The sequence below is a fragment of the Eufriesea mexicana genome, unplaced genomic scaffold (genome assembly GCF_001483705.2).
Source record: "Eufriesea mexicana isolate 0111107269 unplaced genomic scaffold, ASM148370v2 scaffold879, whole genome shotgun sequence".
In the NCBI taxonomy this organism is placed as follows: domain Eukaryota; kingdom Metazoa; phylum Arthropoda; class Insecta; order Hymenoptera; family Apidae; genus Eufriesea; species Eufriesea mexicana.
The window spans coordinates 25995-44698 of record NW_016909001.1 but is presented as its reverse complement, the minus strand read 5'-3'; the positions used below and the strand labels follow the sequence as shown (position 1 = coordinate 44698).

At 49.3% G+C, this 18704-nt stretch overlaps 1 protein-coding gene across 1 annotated transcript in view; it reads left to right on the top strand.

The window, feature by feature from the left end:
* The window catches only part of LOC108546964 (discoidin domain-containing receptor 2), a 34478-nt gene extending 17106 nt beyond the window's left edge, over positions 1–17372 (top strand). The window contains exons 3-8 of the mRNA XM_017899278.1: positions 119–350; positions 10439–10894; positions 14729–14936; positions 15032–15583; positions 16096–16193; positions 17205–17372. Of these exons, the coding sequence (XP_017754767.1) occupies positions 119–350; positions 10439–10894; positions 14729–14936; positions 15032–15583; positions 16096–16193; positions 17205–17372 (1714 nt within the window). The remainder of the gene's footprint in view (positions 1–118; positions 351–10438; positions 10895–14728; positions 14937–15031; positions 15584–16095; positions 16194–17204) is intronic.
* Positions 17373–18704: the final 1332 nt, after the last annotated feature.

Here is an 18704-nt window from a genome sequence, read left to right as displayed (position 1 = left end):
GGGACAACGAGGACGCGACAGGGACGAACAGACAGACGGGGTTGAGAGAGAGTGAGAGAGGGAAAAGGGAGAAGAAATAGAAGGTCGGTAATCTCAGAGTAAATATTTACCCTTGCAGGCTGAGGCAAGAGAGCCACGGAGGTGCCTGGTGCCCGAAGCAGCAGATCACGACGAAACCACGCGAGTGGTTGGAAATCGATCTTCACACGGTCCACATGATCACCGCCACCAGCACTCAGGGCCGCTTTGGCAACGGGCAAGGTGTCGAATACTCGGAGGCGTACATGCTGGAGTATTGGAGGCCGAAGCTCGGCAAGTGGGTTCGATACAGGGACTATCTGAACGGGGAGGTAAGTAATCGCGTGGTTTCAAAGGTGTCGCGATAATTGACCGGCTTCCCCGTGTCGATAGGTGTCGATTGCGCTTTCTATTAGGCGGGCTAAGTAGCTTTCCCGTTACGTCGCGAGAAGGCGGCCCCGTGGAAAGAGAAAACGAAAGTATCGAGTACTTGGACGGGGAAACAGGCAAAGCCTTTCCTTCCCTCTCGCTCTTCGGCCTTTTCGCGCCACGTAATAAACCGCGACTCGAAAATTACGCCTTTTCCGCTTTTCCGGACTGGTCGTGCTCGATCGTGGAAATTAGCTGCACGAGAGGAAACCGAGGACACGCGTGTCTTTCCGCGAGAAATCGCGTGACACGAGGAAGCTGGCGACAACGGAGCGAGGGACGAGCAGAAATTAAATTGGAATTGGATTCTAGAGTCACGCCAGGAGAAATACTTTTATAGCGCAGCTTAAAACAGTACACATGGCGACGAGCGGAGATTGTATAGTCTACCGGAGATATCTCGGGTTATCATCGCGTGTGTCGTTATCTTCGCCTCTCTTCGGTCCCATCCTTGAAGTTTGTTTATTGCTCGGAGGAAAAGGCATAGTTAGGTTTGTCATCATTAGCGTGACGTCAATTTCCAAACAACTCACGCGAGGTCCATCTCGAACGACATCTCGGGTTCCTTGCACGCAGCTGTGTTGATAATTCCGATAGCGAATCGAAAGTTTTCCTATCGTTATTGAAACTTCGATTACACGGAGTCGCCATTACGCAAGGAGACGTTGCGTAAAGAATTCGAATTAATTATCGAAAATTTGAAGAAAAAGACTCGGTTGCTTTCACCGAATCGCTACTACTATTACGGACGACGACACCGAGCCGTGGATCTATAGATCCATAGATCCTCGTTTTCGCTTCTATCCTATTTCCGCAAATTATTCGCACGTGTGAAGTATCGCGACAAATCGAAAGCGAGACGAGGAAGGAACGCGAAAACCTGGCGGGACCTAGTACTCGGCATAATCCGGTGACAATTGCGGCAAAAGCGATACATAAGGAAGACGTATCCAGAGGTGAGCCGACGATCAATACCCGGTGTTTGTCATCCGCGGTCATGGGAGTCGCGCACACGGCACACAAGAGGCGCATAATTCAATTCAATTAACCGGTGGCAACGATTCAGCGGCGGGCCAGGTCCGCACGCGCGCGAGAGGTGGCGCGTAAGCGGAATCGCGGCGGTTAAATTTAGTCCCGCGGCGCGGTGTGCGCGTAAAACGGGCAGAGAGCGTGGATTATTGGGAATGATTTGTGGCGGTTGTCCGCGGGTCCATGTGCAGACAGTGCGCCGTGGGCCTCCGGTAACTAAACCGTGACGTTAACAAGACGTAAATCTCGGACGCGATATGCTCCGCCTGAAAAGTGGGTACCGCGGTTCTGCTTCGATGGCAATTTACTAGAATAGATCGGTAACCGTGAACCCACGGCGACTTTAATTAGCAACAGCCAACAATGGGGGCCGGGCGTCGTTCATTTATTACCAACGGTGAAAACGCGTGTCCTCCGCGGCGTTACTCGCGCGGGAATCCGGCGAATTCCGCGCTGGGAGGAGCGGTGCAGCCGGGCTGACGTCGATGAATGAACTGTCCCTCGCGCGCACCGGCCACGCGTCCGCGAGGAATTCTCCGCTGTTGACGTGGGTGTTATAAGCCCGCGTCGCGCCGCGGGTACGAGCGTTATATCCGCTGGATGTTTGCCATTTCTCCGTGCCACGTCCAGAGATACCTTTAAAAGGCCATTCGTAACGAGGGAACGGTGGTCTCGAGGCGCGGTCGCAGAAGAGAAGCAATCGCGAGATTCACGGATTAATGGAGAACTCTCGGTGACATCGTGTTCTTGACCTTTAACGTTCTCGTATCGTCCTTATCCTCCTCGTCGCGCGATTTATATCTTCGTCGAGGGGGACAACGGGGACCAGGACTAGGTGGACGAAGAACTTTCTCTATTTTGCGATATTTGTTGCGAAGAGCGACGCGGGAACCAATATAAGTCATTTCGCCCTGTCGACGATAACGTTATTTTCCAGCCGCGCTTGTTTTTATTTCTATTTGCCGACGAATGCGACGTGGACGCTTATTCCGACGACGAGCGATCGTGATTCTCGAGAACAGAAAGCGGCCGAGGCGAAAGGGGTGGGCGGGGTTGGTGGACGCGGAGGAAAGAGAGGGAAAAAGGGGGAAAAAGGGAGAAAAAGGGAGAAAGGAAGGAAGGAGGTGAACGTCCAGTCGACGAGGTGGATTTCCTTGGAAGTTAGTACGTGGAGAGGGTGCTTCGAGCTTATTTGTATAGGAGGGTGGATCAATAAAACGAGGGAAGGGAAAGTCGTCGCGTGCTTGCTCGCGGGTCAGACGATTTCGACTCACCTACATAGGCGTACATCGGGGCTGAGTAAGCCGAGGTCGATCGAACCTACGCTGCGCATCGCACGAAGGTCGAAGCAACACGAAATTTAACCACCCTTATTCGACCGTCGCGACTCCATTTACATGCCGCCGCGAAATAACCTTCGGCTCGGGAATATTTCTCTCTGGAAAAGAACTTTCTGGCACGCACTTTCTTTCTTCTTTAACCAGGGTGCCAGGGAAAAGGCAGTGAAAGTGCTCGGTCGAAGAAAAACTGCCTTTCTTCGCGCCGGCCAAGTTTTTCCTTCAAACTTCTTCCCTCTACCTTCCAGCAGCTGTATAATGACAGATCTGTTTCGACTTTAGCGTTCAAATTGTCTCGCTATTCCCGAGCACCAAATTATTCGCGTTCGCGAATCGCTCTGAAATTCTCCATCTTTTCTTTCTCGCGGCGAATACAAATTAATCGGTAAAGTTTCTTACTTTCCTCCCTTATCCGCTGTCTCCTCTGTGCCTTCCATCACGGGATATTCTAAACTCGAACGGAGATTACTCTCGGGTGCATAGTTACGCGTATGGAGAAACGTTTCGAAGGTTCCTACGAGCGAAATGCCTATTGAGAATTCAATTCGCAAAATTTCAATACCTCTAATATTACGACAACAATGCCGCGTATATTACGATACTAAACGCAGCGCGATTTTAATTGTTAACGAGGTACATATCATGCATGTTTGATACGCCGCATTGTCTTGAAATAATCGCCGATATTTCAACGCGTCGCGCGAAACGCGCAACATTCCCGGCACGGTCGATCCATTAACGCATTTTCGCATTCGAAACGATCTCGTCGGAATAAAACTCGAGAACGCGTCTGCTCGCCCACTCGCTCCTCCTAGTCTCTCTCCGATTACCGGCCCCCGGACGCTTATTACCCGAGTCGTGGCCACGAAATTTACGTCCCTGAAGATCGGTTATAAATTACGGTCGTCTGGGCTCCCACTGATTCCCGCTTAATCCCGTCGGTAAAGCGGGATTAATTAAGTAAGAGACGTTCGCGAGGCAAGGAAACCGGTCGAAAAAGGTGAAAGGAAATCGAGATACCCGCGCATCGATGATCGTTCCTCTCGCGAGTATCCGCGTGCACGTACACGCTGCGTAGGTTCGTGGAAAAAGTCGCTCGTTCCGTCAGATCAGTCCCGGATTCGTCCAGGAAACAGGTTCGAAGCGAGAGGCCCACCCAAACGAAGCCCGGAGAGTGTGGCTGGTGGTTGGCCGGGATAAATCTGCAGAAATTCGTGTCCCTTTCGTCCCCGCTGCGAGGGCCTGTTCCCCCGCTTAATTACACAACGACACTCGGCTTATCCGGCGAATAATCTCTCGTAACAGCTCGGCCCGGGCCAGGCGACGTCGGTGGTACACCGTGGCGTGCGGTTGTCAACGGCTCCGACCACTTTACAGTCCATCCGGATGGAACCGCGGGGAAAAGAGGCGAAAAAGTGGCGGGATGCGTCTAATATTTTTCGACGACCGTATTTGGCGCGAAGCAGATAGCCGAGCGAGCATGCGTTATCTCGTTGATCCTTCGCGCAAACCTCGCGCTGTCTCACCGGGCTAATCGCACGGAACCGTCTGTCGTTGTTTCGCATTTCGGCTGGGGTCCTCCGGGTCGATCGAAATCGGTCGAAGAATCGGTCTTTTTCCGCAAGAATTTTAATCCACGCTAAACTCGACGGTTCGTTTGACACGGAAAAATTACGCCTCGGTGATTTGCGATTGTTAATTCTCAGTGAGATGGAAGGCGAATTGCAAATTGCGGATTGCGGATTGACAATGGCGTCGCAATGGCGCCAGTAGAACGTAACGGGTTGACGGATGGAATTACTTTACTTTGACATTTCACGTATCGTCACGGCACATTAAACTATCGATCTTTAGGATTTTATTAAATGGCGATTGAAAGTCGGCTCTCGAGCGTAAAACGAAGGAGAGAAAGGGAGTTTGGAAAAATTGCTGACTGGGAACCAGTTTCTTCCTTGATGAGTCACGAAGTTTCGACTGTATATCTCAATCAGCCAAGAGTTATTATCTCGTTTACGGATTAACAGGATTAAAGGCCTGAATATTCCAGGCGCTCGTATATTAGGAAATATTGATGCGGGCTTATAGATCTCCATGAAAAGAACAAAGAATTCGCTCGAGGAGGACACTCGGAACTCTAGAATTAACGCTGAACGTCGAGAACGTCTCGGCGTATGTATAGTGCGTTCGAGAAAAGAAGGCATGACGGTTGATTAACTCCACTGACACTCGCATCATCACAGGCAGTGACCGCTATTAGCCGAAGATGAAGATGATGAAGATAATCGATCACCGTTTTCTGTGGTCGAGGTAGAAGAATCAGTACAGTTAATCAATCGTAAGGATGCACACGCACCTTCTTCCCCCGAACGCACAATACCTACATAGATCTCCATGAGAAAAGAACAAAGAATTCGATGGAAGAGAACACTTTAAACATTTTCGAGCCTTTGGTACTCTAGAATTGACGTTGAACGTTGGGAACGTTTCAGTCTATGTATAGTGTGTTCGAGAAAAGAAGGCATGACGGTTGATTAACTTCACTGACACTCCCATCATCACAGACAGTGACCGCTATTAGTCGAAGATGACGACGAAGATCATCGATCACCGTTTTCTGTAGTCAAGGGAGTGTCAGTTGAGTTAATCAATCGTAAGAATATACACGCATCTTCTTATGTCGAACGCACAATAGCTACATGGACAAAATTTGGCAGAGAAATTGCACCGAAGAGTGAGATTCTGTCTCATCAGGCGATTCTCGAAGAAAGGTCGTTGGACCCGGTTCGCGAGTACATGCGTGGAAAATTCGTGGGTTCCACTTGGGACCACCCGTCGAGTATATCCGTCTAATTAAACCGTCAGACAGCTTATCCGTCACGATCTTCCCCGACGACACGGGACCATCAACGCGGCTTCTGTTCGGTGGCGGGCCACCGCTCAGGATTCGGGACCAAAGGCGCGGAAACATTAACATAAGATGGGCGTTGGTGGCGCGCCACGCCCTGCTAGGCTTCTTCGAGCCTGGAATTTGTCCGCGACCAAAAAATGCCAAACGAAAAATGCCAAACGCACGTGGAACCAAAGCGATCTCGCTCCCTTTCCTCCCCTTTGTCCCCTTCTTCTCTCGGAGAGGGGGGAACGGAAAAGTCTTTGACTGTAGACGCGAGGCGTTCCGCGGCGGAACGCGCGTGGGCGCGCAGATAAATATCGAGATTACTTATTTTTCTTGGAGGACGAGTCGACGGCTCGTAAATGCCGTCGTATTTTCGCCCTCGCGCCTTTCGTCCCCGCGGCCACGATCACACGACCGCAGCCGTCTCGGCTTTTCTCGGAATAAGCTGAAAATTTGTGGCACCCCTTTCGCGGATCGTCAGAGTCGATTAAAAGCCAGCAAGAGACCCCTTTCTCCGCGTTCGATGGGGATTTATCCGCGTTATCGGATCGTTTGACGAGCTGGCTCGTCCTTTCGACTCTCGCGTCAGCTGTATTTTCGCTGCTACCAGATGCTCCGAGTATTTTTGTTTTCCAACTGGGACTGGAGAAGTTTGTCGATAAACATCCAGTCGACTGTCTTATCTGTCGTTACTAGTTACGCCTACGTCGTAAGTTCTTCGTGGAATCGTAACGCGATATACAAACTCGAGTATTTTGTAATTAATTGTGACACAGGGCCCAAAGAGTGTATTCCACGTGGAGTATCTCTATGTAACTTTTACGATACCTACTTCGCGATAGTCTCGGATCATTTACGTCTCTGCTCTTTAAATGACGTACTTCAAATATGCTTTTAAGAAACGTTTCCACGTGTTGTCATATGGAAATGAATCTTTACCTATGCTGCTCGTGGTACTGGTTCCCTGTGTTTCCTCTTTCTTCGGAAATTTTCTTCGAAATGCTACGATAAATATAATCTTAACCTAAATTTTGAAGCCCACGCTAAAAATGGAACTGCCAAGTACTTTACGTAAAACGACAAATAGCGCTGCTAATTTTAAAAGTTTCGCATTCTGAATTTTCATTACCTTTCTGAAAATAATTTTATCCTAGTCTAGTCTACTCGAATGAATATGAGGAGAATTATCCATAAAATTATTTCTTCCTTGTCTCCTAATTATCGGCGCGTATGAAACAACGACACGATTATACTAACAAGGAGAATGTAAGTTCTTTGGGTCATTGATTTAGTTGAAACTTTTTAGGTTTGTAGATTTAGTTATCCTGTTCAAGAAAATGTACCATTATAAGAACAACTACTCGATATTAATCCTCATTTAAAAATAATTATTTTAATTTCATAATCTTAATTCGTCCGAATATTTTCGTAACCTAAAAATCAGCGATTTCCAAATATTGGTGTTTATTAAATAAAATATTTCTGCACTTTTGTTATCTAACAAGGAGAGTGCAAGTTCTTCGGGAGATTGATTTAGTTGAAACTTTGCAGATTTGTAGATTTAGTTATCCTGTTCAAGAAAATGTACCATTATAAGAGCAACTACTCAATAATTTTTTAGATATTCATGATTAAAGCTTTATTATTATTCTTAACTAGAGATTTCTTCTGAATAGTTATCGATAGCTACGAAGTGACATTGATTAATGGCAACATTTGAAAATTGCCACCAACGTGGGAATTTTCAGATATCGCCATTAGGCCACAACCGTACTTGATAAATATTCGACATAAATCTGTAATTAAGGCAATAATAAGACTCTAATCATAGATATCTCGAAAACTATCGAGTAGTTACCCTTGTAATGATACATTTTCTTTAACTGGACGACTAAATCTACAAACCTGCAAAGTTTCAACGAAATCTACGACCCCAAGGACTTGCACTCTCTTTGTAAATCAATGACCCGAAGGACTTGCACTCTCCTCCTAAGACCGAGTATCTTTGTATCCACTTAGACAAGGTCCCTCTACAGTAATCGGCCCGAAACGTGTACACAGTCGTTTAACTTTACTTTATTCGAATTTGCAAACGGACAAACACCGTGAAAGTGTTGCAAGTTGCACCTCTTTCAACGAGACGTGGAACGGAACCGTCCCGTTACCAAAATTTCAAACGTACACGAGCGTCGACGATCTGCTGCTCTTTTTCGTATTTTGTTTCGGTGGCGTCGAATCAGACTTCTTTCAGAAGCGTTCCGTTTACGGGCGCATATTTCGTCCCCTTAACGAGCACGGCGCGCTCATTAAGCCGCTGTAACGAAGTCGAAACGAAACGTTGTCCACGGCGCGACGCCAGCCGGAATTTCACGCGTGTCGGCTCATTGTATTTCGTTTCGATGCGCCAAACATCAGCTAGAAAGTCGCGGAGGGAATAACGAGCGCGAATAAAACGGTGTCAGCCACCGGTCTCTCCCAATTACTGGACCGCCACGCCGCAGAACGTGCCGGTCCGCGTGGTCCGCGATCATCTTTTAATCGTGTTTCCTTTCCCACCATCGTGGCTACGAACGGCAATTGCATACTCGTTGCAGCCAAATCTCCACACCTCCAAATCTTCGCCGAAACTGTAACCAACTCTGTCGAGTTTACCCTATTGTCGCTGAGACCTGAAAAATTTGCCAATCTCTACTTGTTTTAGAGAAAAGGTAACGATGTTAGCTAAAGTAGGACGTTGTAAATTTCTAGTGAATTTGACATTACCTCTTGGTAACATCCGAAGACTTATTCCCTGCGTGCGAGTATCTATCTACGAAATGTGAAATGGCATGAAACGGCAATGATCGTGTAGAAGAAGTTTGCTGAAGTAAAATTTGGATTTATTGTGAAATAAAATAACCTAACCTAACCTAAACCTAAAATAACCTAAACCACAAGATGGTAGAGGATTAAAATTTATTAACAGTGGATTTACCACAGTTCAAATGACCATTTTGAAGCTTTTGATTTACAATTATGCATTAACCCTTTGAACTTCAGAGGCACCATTCAATCGCCATTTAATCAAATTCTAAAGATGGATGTTAATTAATATATCAAATTTACAATTACCCAACGATGCGTGGAATATCGAAGTAAAATAGTTGTACGTCTTAATTTGCATACGATTTCTTATTTACCGTCTTAAAAATATCCTCGACTTTATGGTAGACAGTCTTCGAATTACTATCTTCCTGTAACGAAAAAATGAGTCTTTGAGCCGAGTCTTTGATCTCTTTGATTTTTCTTCTACTATACGTGTAATTAATTAATCCATTTTTTAAAATTCTACTTCTTTATTCTTTTCCTCCATCGGTCATTTGGCCGGTCGTGGTAGGTCGAGCGTTAGGTTCAATTCTGCCGAGCAAAGGCGCAATTCCTAGTACGAATTAAGATAAAACCGTAGAAGATAGAGGGACTCGTAAGGTAGCTTGAATCGTGGATCGGCTAATCTGAAAGTAAGATTCCTTCGATCTGGGCGAATTGGGTCAATGAAAGGAATCAAAGGAAGACGCCCTAATGGAAAAGGTACCAACCAAAGAGACCACGGAACACCGATACGTATTCATCCTTTTCTCTCCAATCAGCTCGGACACGCGTATCGAAACGTTCGCTTCTGCTTCATAGAGCGACGATTCCTTCAGGGAATATTGGAATTTATCTTTAGCACAGGCGAAATCTAAATAAAGTCCCGAGCTGCCCTCGAATTCCTCCGCCACTTTAGGTTCCACGGCTAATAACCCGGCTAACGATACCTCGGGAACTCCTCAGCCTTGGAATTCTTCTGAAAAGCAGCGAAATACTGGAAGGAACGACGGCAGAAATGTCGTGGGCGTTCCTAGTCGACGCGATTTCTCGTTTCACGCGTTCTCGGATGGAACAACGCGCGTTCTATTCGACCGGTGGAGCGCGAGCACGAAGGCCAGAAGCGGCTTGTATCGCGGCCGAGGATCGAGAATTTCTCGTGCAGCATCGTCGAGGGTTCGTCCCTTCGAAACAAAGGACCTCTTATTTTCCACTTACGGGCTTGACAGCGGCACTCGACTCTCCACGGCTGCGGGATTCTCACGTATGCCTGCTTACGTGACCGTGGTTCATCGCGGTCGTGATCCCGACAGGTGTATACGCATACTATTTGAATCTTCATTATCGATACGATCGCCGATAGTTTATGGTATTTTAATGATACGCCCTGAGAGCCGAATCGTATATTCCACTGGCTTATCCGTTGGATTCCGTACGGTTTTACTCGGCCAATGAATTATTCAGAGGATATCCCCCCGAGCGAGTTTACGTCAGGTGTTAATAACGATCTTCCTTTCCGATACGAAACGTATCCGAGTTAGCAGCGGCTGAAAGACACGCGTAATTAAGCGGCCGAGAATTTTGACGGCCGGGATCTGGCTTCCTTTAATTACCGTTCCTCGTGACAGAGGTTGAAGGCTAAACGGACTTGACAAGCTCCTATCGTGGATTTAAAATTAATACCTTCGCGCGACGAATCGAACACCGCTGTTTTTACTATTTCCCCTCGCTCGTTGGAATACCATGGAAAAATTTTCGTAGGCAAATCGCGTCTGCGCCTGCAATCCGATATACATCCGATCTCAAACCAGTAAATTCGGCGAACGAGTAGCTCAACGTTCGAATAAGTAGGAAACGAAGAAACTTATCGTGGAATCGCTTGTCACAGGTGATCAAAGGGAACACAAACACCTATCTGGAGTCGAAGCACGAGCTGGAGCCACCGATGTGGGCGAGCAAAGTTCGCTTCTTGCCGTACAGCTACCATCGTCGCACAGTTTGCATGCGGGTGGAGCTGTACGGTTGTCCGTGGAACGACGGCATCGTGTCCTACTCGATGCCACAGGGCGACAAACGTGGCAACTGGGAGTTCTTCGACGCCACTTACGACGGCTACTGGGACGGCCAGCTCCTGCGTGGCCTGGGTCAGTTGACGGACGGCAAGGTCGGGCCGGATAACTTCAAGATGGGTTACCAGGAGTACGACAGGGCCCGTGGATGGGTGGGCTGGAGGAACGACACCAGGTCTGGGCATCCGTTGGAGATCAAGTTCGAGTTCGACCACGTCAGAGAGTTCTCCGCCGTCCATATTTTTTGCAATAATCAATTCACCAAGGATGTACAGGTAAGTCTCGTGACACTGATGAGAAGATATATAGTCGAAGGATATGAAACGATATTCATGGAGAATGATTTTAAGACTCTTTAATTCTTTAAGCCTCTTTTTGTACTCATCTTAATGCAACATAGTCAGCCGGACAAGCGAATTGCAATGTTCGTGACTTACTATTCGCGAACACACTGGCAAAGAGTTATTTCGTTTAATATCGTTTCATGGCAGACCTGACTTGGCAGTTAAGACGCGTATCAAAATTATACGATAGCCGTATTCTTGTATACGTGCAAGCTGTACCCTTCCCAGAATCGAAGGGAATTTCTGAATTCCTAGCTAGACACGGTGTAATTTAGATGTCAGCCGGGATAGCTAGCACGAGGGATCGAAGGTTGAAATTCGAGTAAAAGCGTTCGCTGGAAAGTATGCTGGTTGTAATTAACGAAACACGTATACGCGGTGAAAGAGAATAAGGAGAGACAGGTTGCCGCGTTAATTGAACGATTATTGACCGAGTTGTAAGAAGTTTCTGGGGGGTAACGGATGCAATCGTGGCTGATCTCGGCGTCGTGATTTCGATGGCAGAGCAAAAGGAAGAGGCAGCAGGGAAACCGGGTAAGAGAAACCAGAGCCTTCCCCAACGTTTGCGGGTCGTGATCTCCGTATCCCCACGAACGAACCCTCGGGCAGATTTTTGGCCCGTAGAACAGTCACGTATTTACGTTCCGCAACATGCAGAGCCCAGAGTCATGCTCCTCGTCGTCTGTTAGCTCGTACCGGTAGCGCTTCCATCCAGTAATATTCCTCGTCCTCGTTATTTCGTCAAGCAACGTGTAATAAATTCGTTCCACGATTTTCCAGCGGAAAGGAAACGAGACGAAAAAGGGAGGGAAAAAATGTGCACCAGAGAGAGAGAGAGAGAGAGAGAGAGAGGGAAATAAAGAGAAGAGAAAAGAGGAAACTCGCCTCGATCCGTCTACTTTAAATTTTAATATTTTGATTCGTTCCCGTTATCGATACTCCTCCCGTTCGACGATGGAATTTCCACCGTAATCCCTTTACCGGCGATCTCTTTGAACGCAAGCCCGGCCGCGTTATTTTCAAATTTCCTCTATGATCGTTCACCGAATATCCGCGAAAACGCGTGAAAAAAAGAGGAAGAGAGGGTGGATAGATGCGAGGACGACAGGGAGGAAATTGGAAGGGCCCGCGGCGGTGACTCGCCAACGCGAGCAGAACCACGATACAGAAGGGGTGAGAAAAAAAAATGGCGATGAAAACTAGACGCGGAGCAGGATGAGGGAAAGAACGTGCTAGATGGAACGGACGAGAGGGGCGGGAAGAGGAGGGAAAAGGGCGAAAAGAGAAGGCGAGGCAGACAATCGCGGCGAAATACGCGCGAAGATCTAACGCCAGCCTTTAAACCGCGCCCTGGAGGAGAAAGAGCTCGAGGGAAAAAGATAGGGAAGACGATGGCGTACGCCATGAAATCCAGTTTTCGCGTTGAAGTCAAGGTCGGACGTAGGATGGGTAACGAGGCGCAACAACGGTTGGCCCCTGGCTTCAGCTGGAGCGGATGAAAGGAGAAAGAGGAAACGAGCCGCAGCTCGGAGGCGCGCGATTTTACACAGGGTGGCAAGAACGGCGGTGGCCGCAACTGAATTTCTGCTAGCGTGACGGTGATGGCGTTCCGCGTCGGTGTTGGTGCCGTTTCGACGCCGGCTGCGGCGGCCGTTTCTGCGAAAATTTTCCGGCCCCGCGTGCTTCCGGCCACGAATTTCTATATAATGGCCCCGTCCCGGTATCAAGATTTATTTCAATGGAGCCCCTCATTACCCTGGTCGGACCTCGGCTCCATAATCGAGCAGCCGAGGGGCGCGTCGAGACAACAAACAAGCAAGACAGAAGGGACGATGGAGCTCTCTCCTCTCGTCCCCTTTTTTTCCCTCCACTGTACTTCGTCGCGAAGCAACCACGCGTCCAAACTGGCCTATCTAGGTACGCATAATTCGTCGTTTAAGTCGATTCGAGATCCAAACTCTCGACTATCTAAACGCGACGGGGATGCCGAAGAAGCCTAATCCCCGTGCTCTTTTCGTCATCGTCGCATCGACGATAGACGCGACAATGACTGGCGGCGAAGCAGGGATCTCGAGGAGCGAATGGCGAACGACGGAAAATGGAAGTTTTTCCGGGGCGACGTCGCCCGATGCGCGGGCCTCGGCAGAATAGGCCTCGAAACACTCCTCTGACCGGTATCAAGATTTATTTGAATGGAGCGCCTCATTAACCGGCTCGAGGCTCGATTGTGCGCTCGCGACCGGGCAAGATGGAGTTGCGGAGAGGTGGAAAACGAGAGGTGGCGAAGGCAAGGGCAGCAGAAACGGCGCTGCATCGGCTCGATGGGGAAGCTGCTTCTTCTCGGAGAAGGAAGGATGCTTGGTGAAAGACGAAGGGGAAGGGAACCGTCGAGAAGCAAGAGAAACGGTCTAGCACGGCAACGGGGTGTAGCGAGGGCGGAGGAGTCGGTGGGTGGTTGCTGTTCTTTCTCTCTCGTACGCACAATGCTAGCGAGCAACGAGCCGGAGAGCAGATACGCCACGTATTCAAATACAATACCGACAGTCTGGCAAGTCGGCAGTCTATGGCTCGAGGTATGAGGGCGAGTATGGGGTGAGAGATGGTAGCAACCGCCCCTAAACGTCCCCTTCTATTAACAAGCGCCCGCTCGCGCGGATAGGACACGTCTTCTGAAAGACAGCACTTCAAAGCATCGCCAGTTTCGCGCTCCATGTCTCTCTCTTTCTCCCGTCTTCCTCGAATACCATACTCTCCAGCCTTCGTGGTGGTTGTGCACGGTTTCGTGGCCGCCACGTTCGTCTTCTTCGGCTTTCCTCATACTCCCGGCGTCGTCTTCGTCTTCCTCTTCGTCGTCATCGCCGACTGGGAAGCAGCAGTAGCTAGCAAGGCACGCTTGAACGGTGCTCCCTTGAAAATCCATACGCATCGTCGTTGCGTTCGTCTTCGGGAGCTAAGGGAGTTAGATAATCTCAGCTTTGTAATCTCCATTGCCAAGCCTCTCACGCTGTTCTCTCGCTCTTCGCCCTGTTCTTCTTCCACTCCCTGTCTATCCGGGTACTTCACTCTTTCGCGTTGGCTGCCTCTTTCCCGCGCGATCCTCTCTGCCTCGGCTTTCCTGCTCTTAGTTTCCGGCTGGCATTCTCCTCGCGCAACTATCTTACGCTTTCCCGTAGCGGAATTAGCATTCCACGCGTCTCCCGTTGCCGGGGAACGCTGCCACGGCAGGCTCGCAATTATCGAAGTCGTCGATGTCAACCGAGTGTTGCTTCTATAAAGTTCCTCGTTATGTCCGTAATAAATAGCCCGGTGTGTATTTGTGGAAGAGGAATCGCGGGATATATTAATATCCAGCCAGCCGCGTGCCGGAACGCTGCGCAGCCAGCCTTCTCGAGAAGTTGCTCGCCTCAAGATGCTGATTTATACGTATAATTAATGTTGAATATTAGCCGGTACATCATCTTTAGCGTACACAATGAGCCGCGCCATTTTCCCCTATGGAACAACCTTTGCCGCGGCCGGTTTTATATATTCTTTCCGGCTAACGTTCTTCGCGAGCTGTGCCTGTTGTGCCACGCCACTCTAACGGGATACTTTCGGTGAAATATGAAATAAGTTTTCGTGGCTCCTGTTACGAAAAGTTTATTACCCGATAGAAATCGTTCGCTGACTCCACGCTGCCGAGATCATTTTTACGAATCTCGTCTTCGAGATCTTATCGTTTATACGAGAACCGAGAGGAACAAAGGCGTTTTTATGTCGCATCAGGTGTTCTCCGAGGTCAGCATCATGTTCAGCGTCGGAGGCAGATACTATACTGGCGACCCGATAGTGTACTCGTACATGGAGGACAGGATCTTCGAGCAATCGCGGAACATCTCGATCAAGCTACATAATCGGATCGGCAAGTTCGTGAAGCTGAAGTTCAGCTTCGCCTCGCGGTGGATCATGATCAACGAGATCACTTTCGACTCTGGTAATTACCGCTTGCTCTACTCGAATTCGTCACTGGAAAATCGTCCTATAAGTTGGAAGAGTCTCATTGATCCGGCTCTGTTCTCTGTGTTACAGATATCGCCCACGGAAATTTCACCCCTGAATCACCGCCCACGACCGAAGCCCCGAGAGTGAGAGATCGAATCTCTGCCCGTGACAATCCTCTGCAGGCGGAAGTCCCGGTGGTGAAACAGGACGATCCGACCTACATGGCCGTGATCATCGGCGTCCTAACCGCGGTGATTCTCCTGCTGGCCGTCGCCATGTTCCTCATCGTCACGAGACACAGGCAACGGAAGAACTTCTCCAGCCCACTGGGCACGAAGAGCGCGATCCCGTCGGGCAATCATCAACACCTGTCGCCGGAATCCGCGTATGGAACCACGGAGAAGGATCCGTCGCTGATGACGTACAGGGTGGAGGAACTAGACGATCGGTACGCCGGCACCAAGCTCACCACGCTGCCACGCGATCTCAACGATCGTCTGCTGGGTGATGTCAGACTGGACGAGTATCAGGAACCCTTCCACGAGAACAAGTACAGGGAACCGCCACATGCCGCTTATTACGGATATAGCACCGTTGTTATAGACAACAAGGACCTTCACGACAACGTTGAGCAGTCTGGTAAGCGCGATCGATGTACCGTGTCGTCTTGACACTTGTTGGCAAGCTTCTGGGTCTCGGGAATCGCGTATTCTACGGGGTTACAGGATCATTTCGTACCGAGCTTCAGAATATTCGTTATTATTTTTAACGGGGTTCGATAATCGTTCTGGAGAGACGTTAGTTCCTGATAATTGTTGTCAATGTTGCTGTAACGTATGCAAATACTTGGAGTTGGATGATAGGTACCGTATTCGTGGTATATAGCGTTATCTCATCTATCTACTGTAGTATTCATAGGAATATGGTATAATTATACTTCAAACACGACGATAATCTGGATAATTGGCATTTGTACCATACATAACCTATATTCTTTCTCTCTCTAACAAACTGATGTATCTTTAAACTTTTTGTTCATACGCTAATGGGTCCTGCTACTCGTAAATTATTATTAATTAAATAAATAAATTTGTGAATATTGGAATTTTCGAGCGTAAAAAAAATTCGAGTAACGATTTGACTGATTACAGATGCCACCTACGACTACGCGGTACCAATGCCTGTGCCTAGCGTAAGCAGCGATCAGGACAGCGTCTTCTCGAAATCTTCATCAAGGGGCAGCGCGAAGGTGAGTATCCGACCGCGGCCCTGTTTAACCTTCGCGCATTAAACATTCCACACCCGCGTAGATATCTTCGGAATCTACCTTTCGTTTATTATCGATAGCGGTGATCGTTTCGGGGAAGTAACAATGGTTTAAAACAATAACGTCGAACATCACTTCTTTCGCGAACAATAGGCCATTATGTAACGCGAACAGAGTATCGCAACTAGTACCATCCGAAGCGCGAAATCATACCCTTTGAAATGCCGTTTGTTTCATCTCGATACGCTGTTTCGTTGCCGAGATATCCCCGTTTAAAGAGCACTGTAATTTTCGACAGTTTACCGTTCGCGTCTCACTCGCGCAATTGGATTTCTCTCTCGCGCCGCTCTTGCTTCACCTATCTCTCGCTCGATACCTGTGCGGTGGTCAGTGACACGCGCTGTGTCGTTACTTTTTGTCCGGCAATTTACTCTGTACACGCGTTTCCGAGAGGAAAAGTAGGTCGCGCCTATTCCAAGGATCTCCCCGTCGTTCGTATTCCGATGCATCTCGTACGGAGCAAACTTTCGAGTGCCCTATCTCGAGAACGAGTCGAGATATCTACTCGAAACAAAAAGCGCTTCAAAGCTGCTGCTTTTCCTCGACTTACGGCCGCGTTCCGGGAAAATATCCTCGTTCTTTCATAAGCGTTTCTCGTCTAAACCTGCCTCTCTTCTCGTGTACCTTCCCTTCCCACCGACTGGGGAACGGTATTTACCTGTTTCGCGGTTAAAGTAGATCCTCCGTCGATGATATCGCGGTAATCGTATTGGGTGCTCGTTTGAAACAACATTTCTCGGGTGTACGCTGGAAATGATAAAAATTCACAGAGGTCCGACGCGATATTTTCGAATTACCCGAACAAACACTCTGAATTTTATTCTCAACGATTGTTCACAGCTCGTATGACTCAGCATGCACGCGAATCCCGCGACATCGACGCACTCAGAGAGAGAGCGCGTTTAATTTTCCTCTTTTCTGTTCTTGCATTAGGCGTGCTTGCAGAGCTTTTTCCCCCCACCCCCGCCCCCGATGAGCGCGCCGCCCCCACGAGGCTCCAGTAATCTCACGTACTCGAATCCGCCGAGCCCGGAACCAGTTTGCGAGCGCGAGCGCAGAGGAAGCAAGCGCCGCGAACACTCGTTGCACAGATACGCGTAAGGACGCACCATTCTTCCGATCTTCCACGCCGCGCTGTTATTCTCCTAATCGCGCGGACCACGTTGCCGAAAATTCCACGCGCTCGAGAAAATTCGATCGCGAACGAGAGGAAACGGATGCTGAAGGCCCGAAGCGGAAGTGGACGAGACGAAGAGGAGACGACACGAGGGAGGATCGAGTGGACCGCAACGAACGAGGCCAGACGAATCTTTGTTCGCGCGCGGAACTCGCTCGTTCCCGCGAGCATCTCGAGCGGTCCAATTAAGGAGGATCGGGAACGGTTGAAATCGCCTATGCTTCACGCAGCCTCTCCACCGCGGTCCCGATCCCATCGAAATCTTTCTCGACGAGCACTGCCATTCGCGCACTTTCCGAGCGTACCGTAGTAGAGTAGGCGATATACCTCGAGTGCCGCGCTTAAGAGGACTTAACCTACTTGCAACGGCAGGTAGGTGAAACGCGTAACCGGAGTTGTAACTACAATTGGCATATCAGTTTAAGGGCAGCGCGCTGCCGCGAGACACTTCTCTGGAGATCCGCTCGCGCGACGGAGGACTCGCCGATCCCTGAAATCGACTCGTCGATCGTCACCAGCGCGTCTTCGCGATCTCTATTTTCTGCCAGTTTTACCGAGTAACAGGGTGTGTGCGTGCACGACCACGAACCAACAACGGGTTTGCTCCACGGTGAGCGTTCTTCCGCGACGCCACCGACTCTCGCCGGGTTTTTTAATAAATTATTCTAGAACGACGAGGCTTCGATTTCGCGGATCGAAGAAGCGCGCTTCCGTCGCACTCGCTCGAACTTTGCCCGAGCAAACGTTCGCGAGACCTTGCTCTCCGGAAGCCTCTGCCTCTGCCACACGGAACACGCGCGAAAAAGTTAGCCCGCGACCCTCTCCCTCTTAAATTCCAAACTCCGGCTGAGTTACAAGGTTGAGAAGTTCTGGCTAGACGAGAAGAGGTGCAAGAAAGAGGCAAAAAGGGGGGAAGAAAGAAACGCGAGGGCGAAAAAGGGGTAAAAAGAGTCATATTTTTCGTTGATACAGCCTCGCGTGTTCCGAACGTTTTTCCGCTCACTGCCACATTTCTTCCGCGCTGGTAAAAAGCGCGAGCGCCGGCGGCTTCGTTAGGGCGGCTGTTCCGCCAAGGAATTGTAATTCGCGAGGGCGGGTTTCCGCGCGGAAAAACAGCGGCCGCGATAAGGGAGCCGCCGTGACGCGAGGTTATATCCCGAGGTCTCTGTGCCGCGAGGTCTGCGCGACGCGGAACGTCGGCACGAAACGGCGGCGCGACGCGACCGAGCGGATTTCCAGAAGGAGTCGCGTGTTTA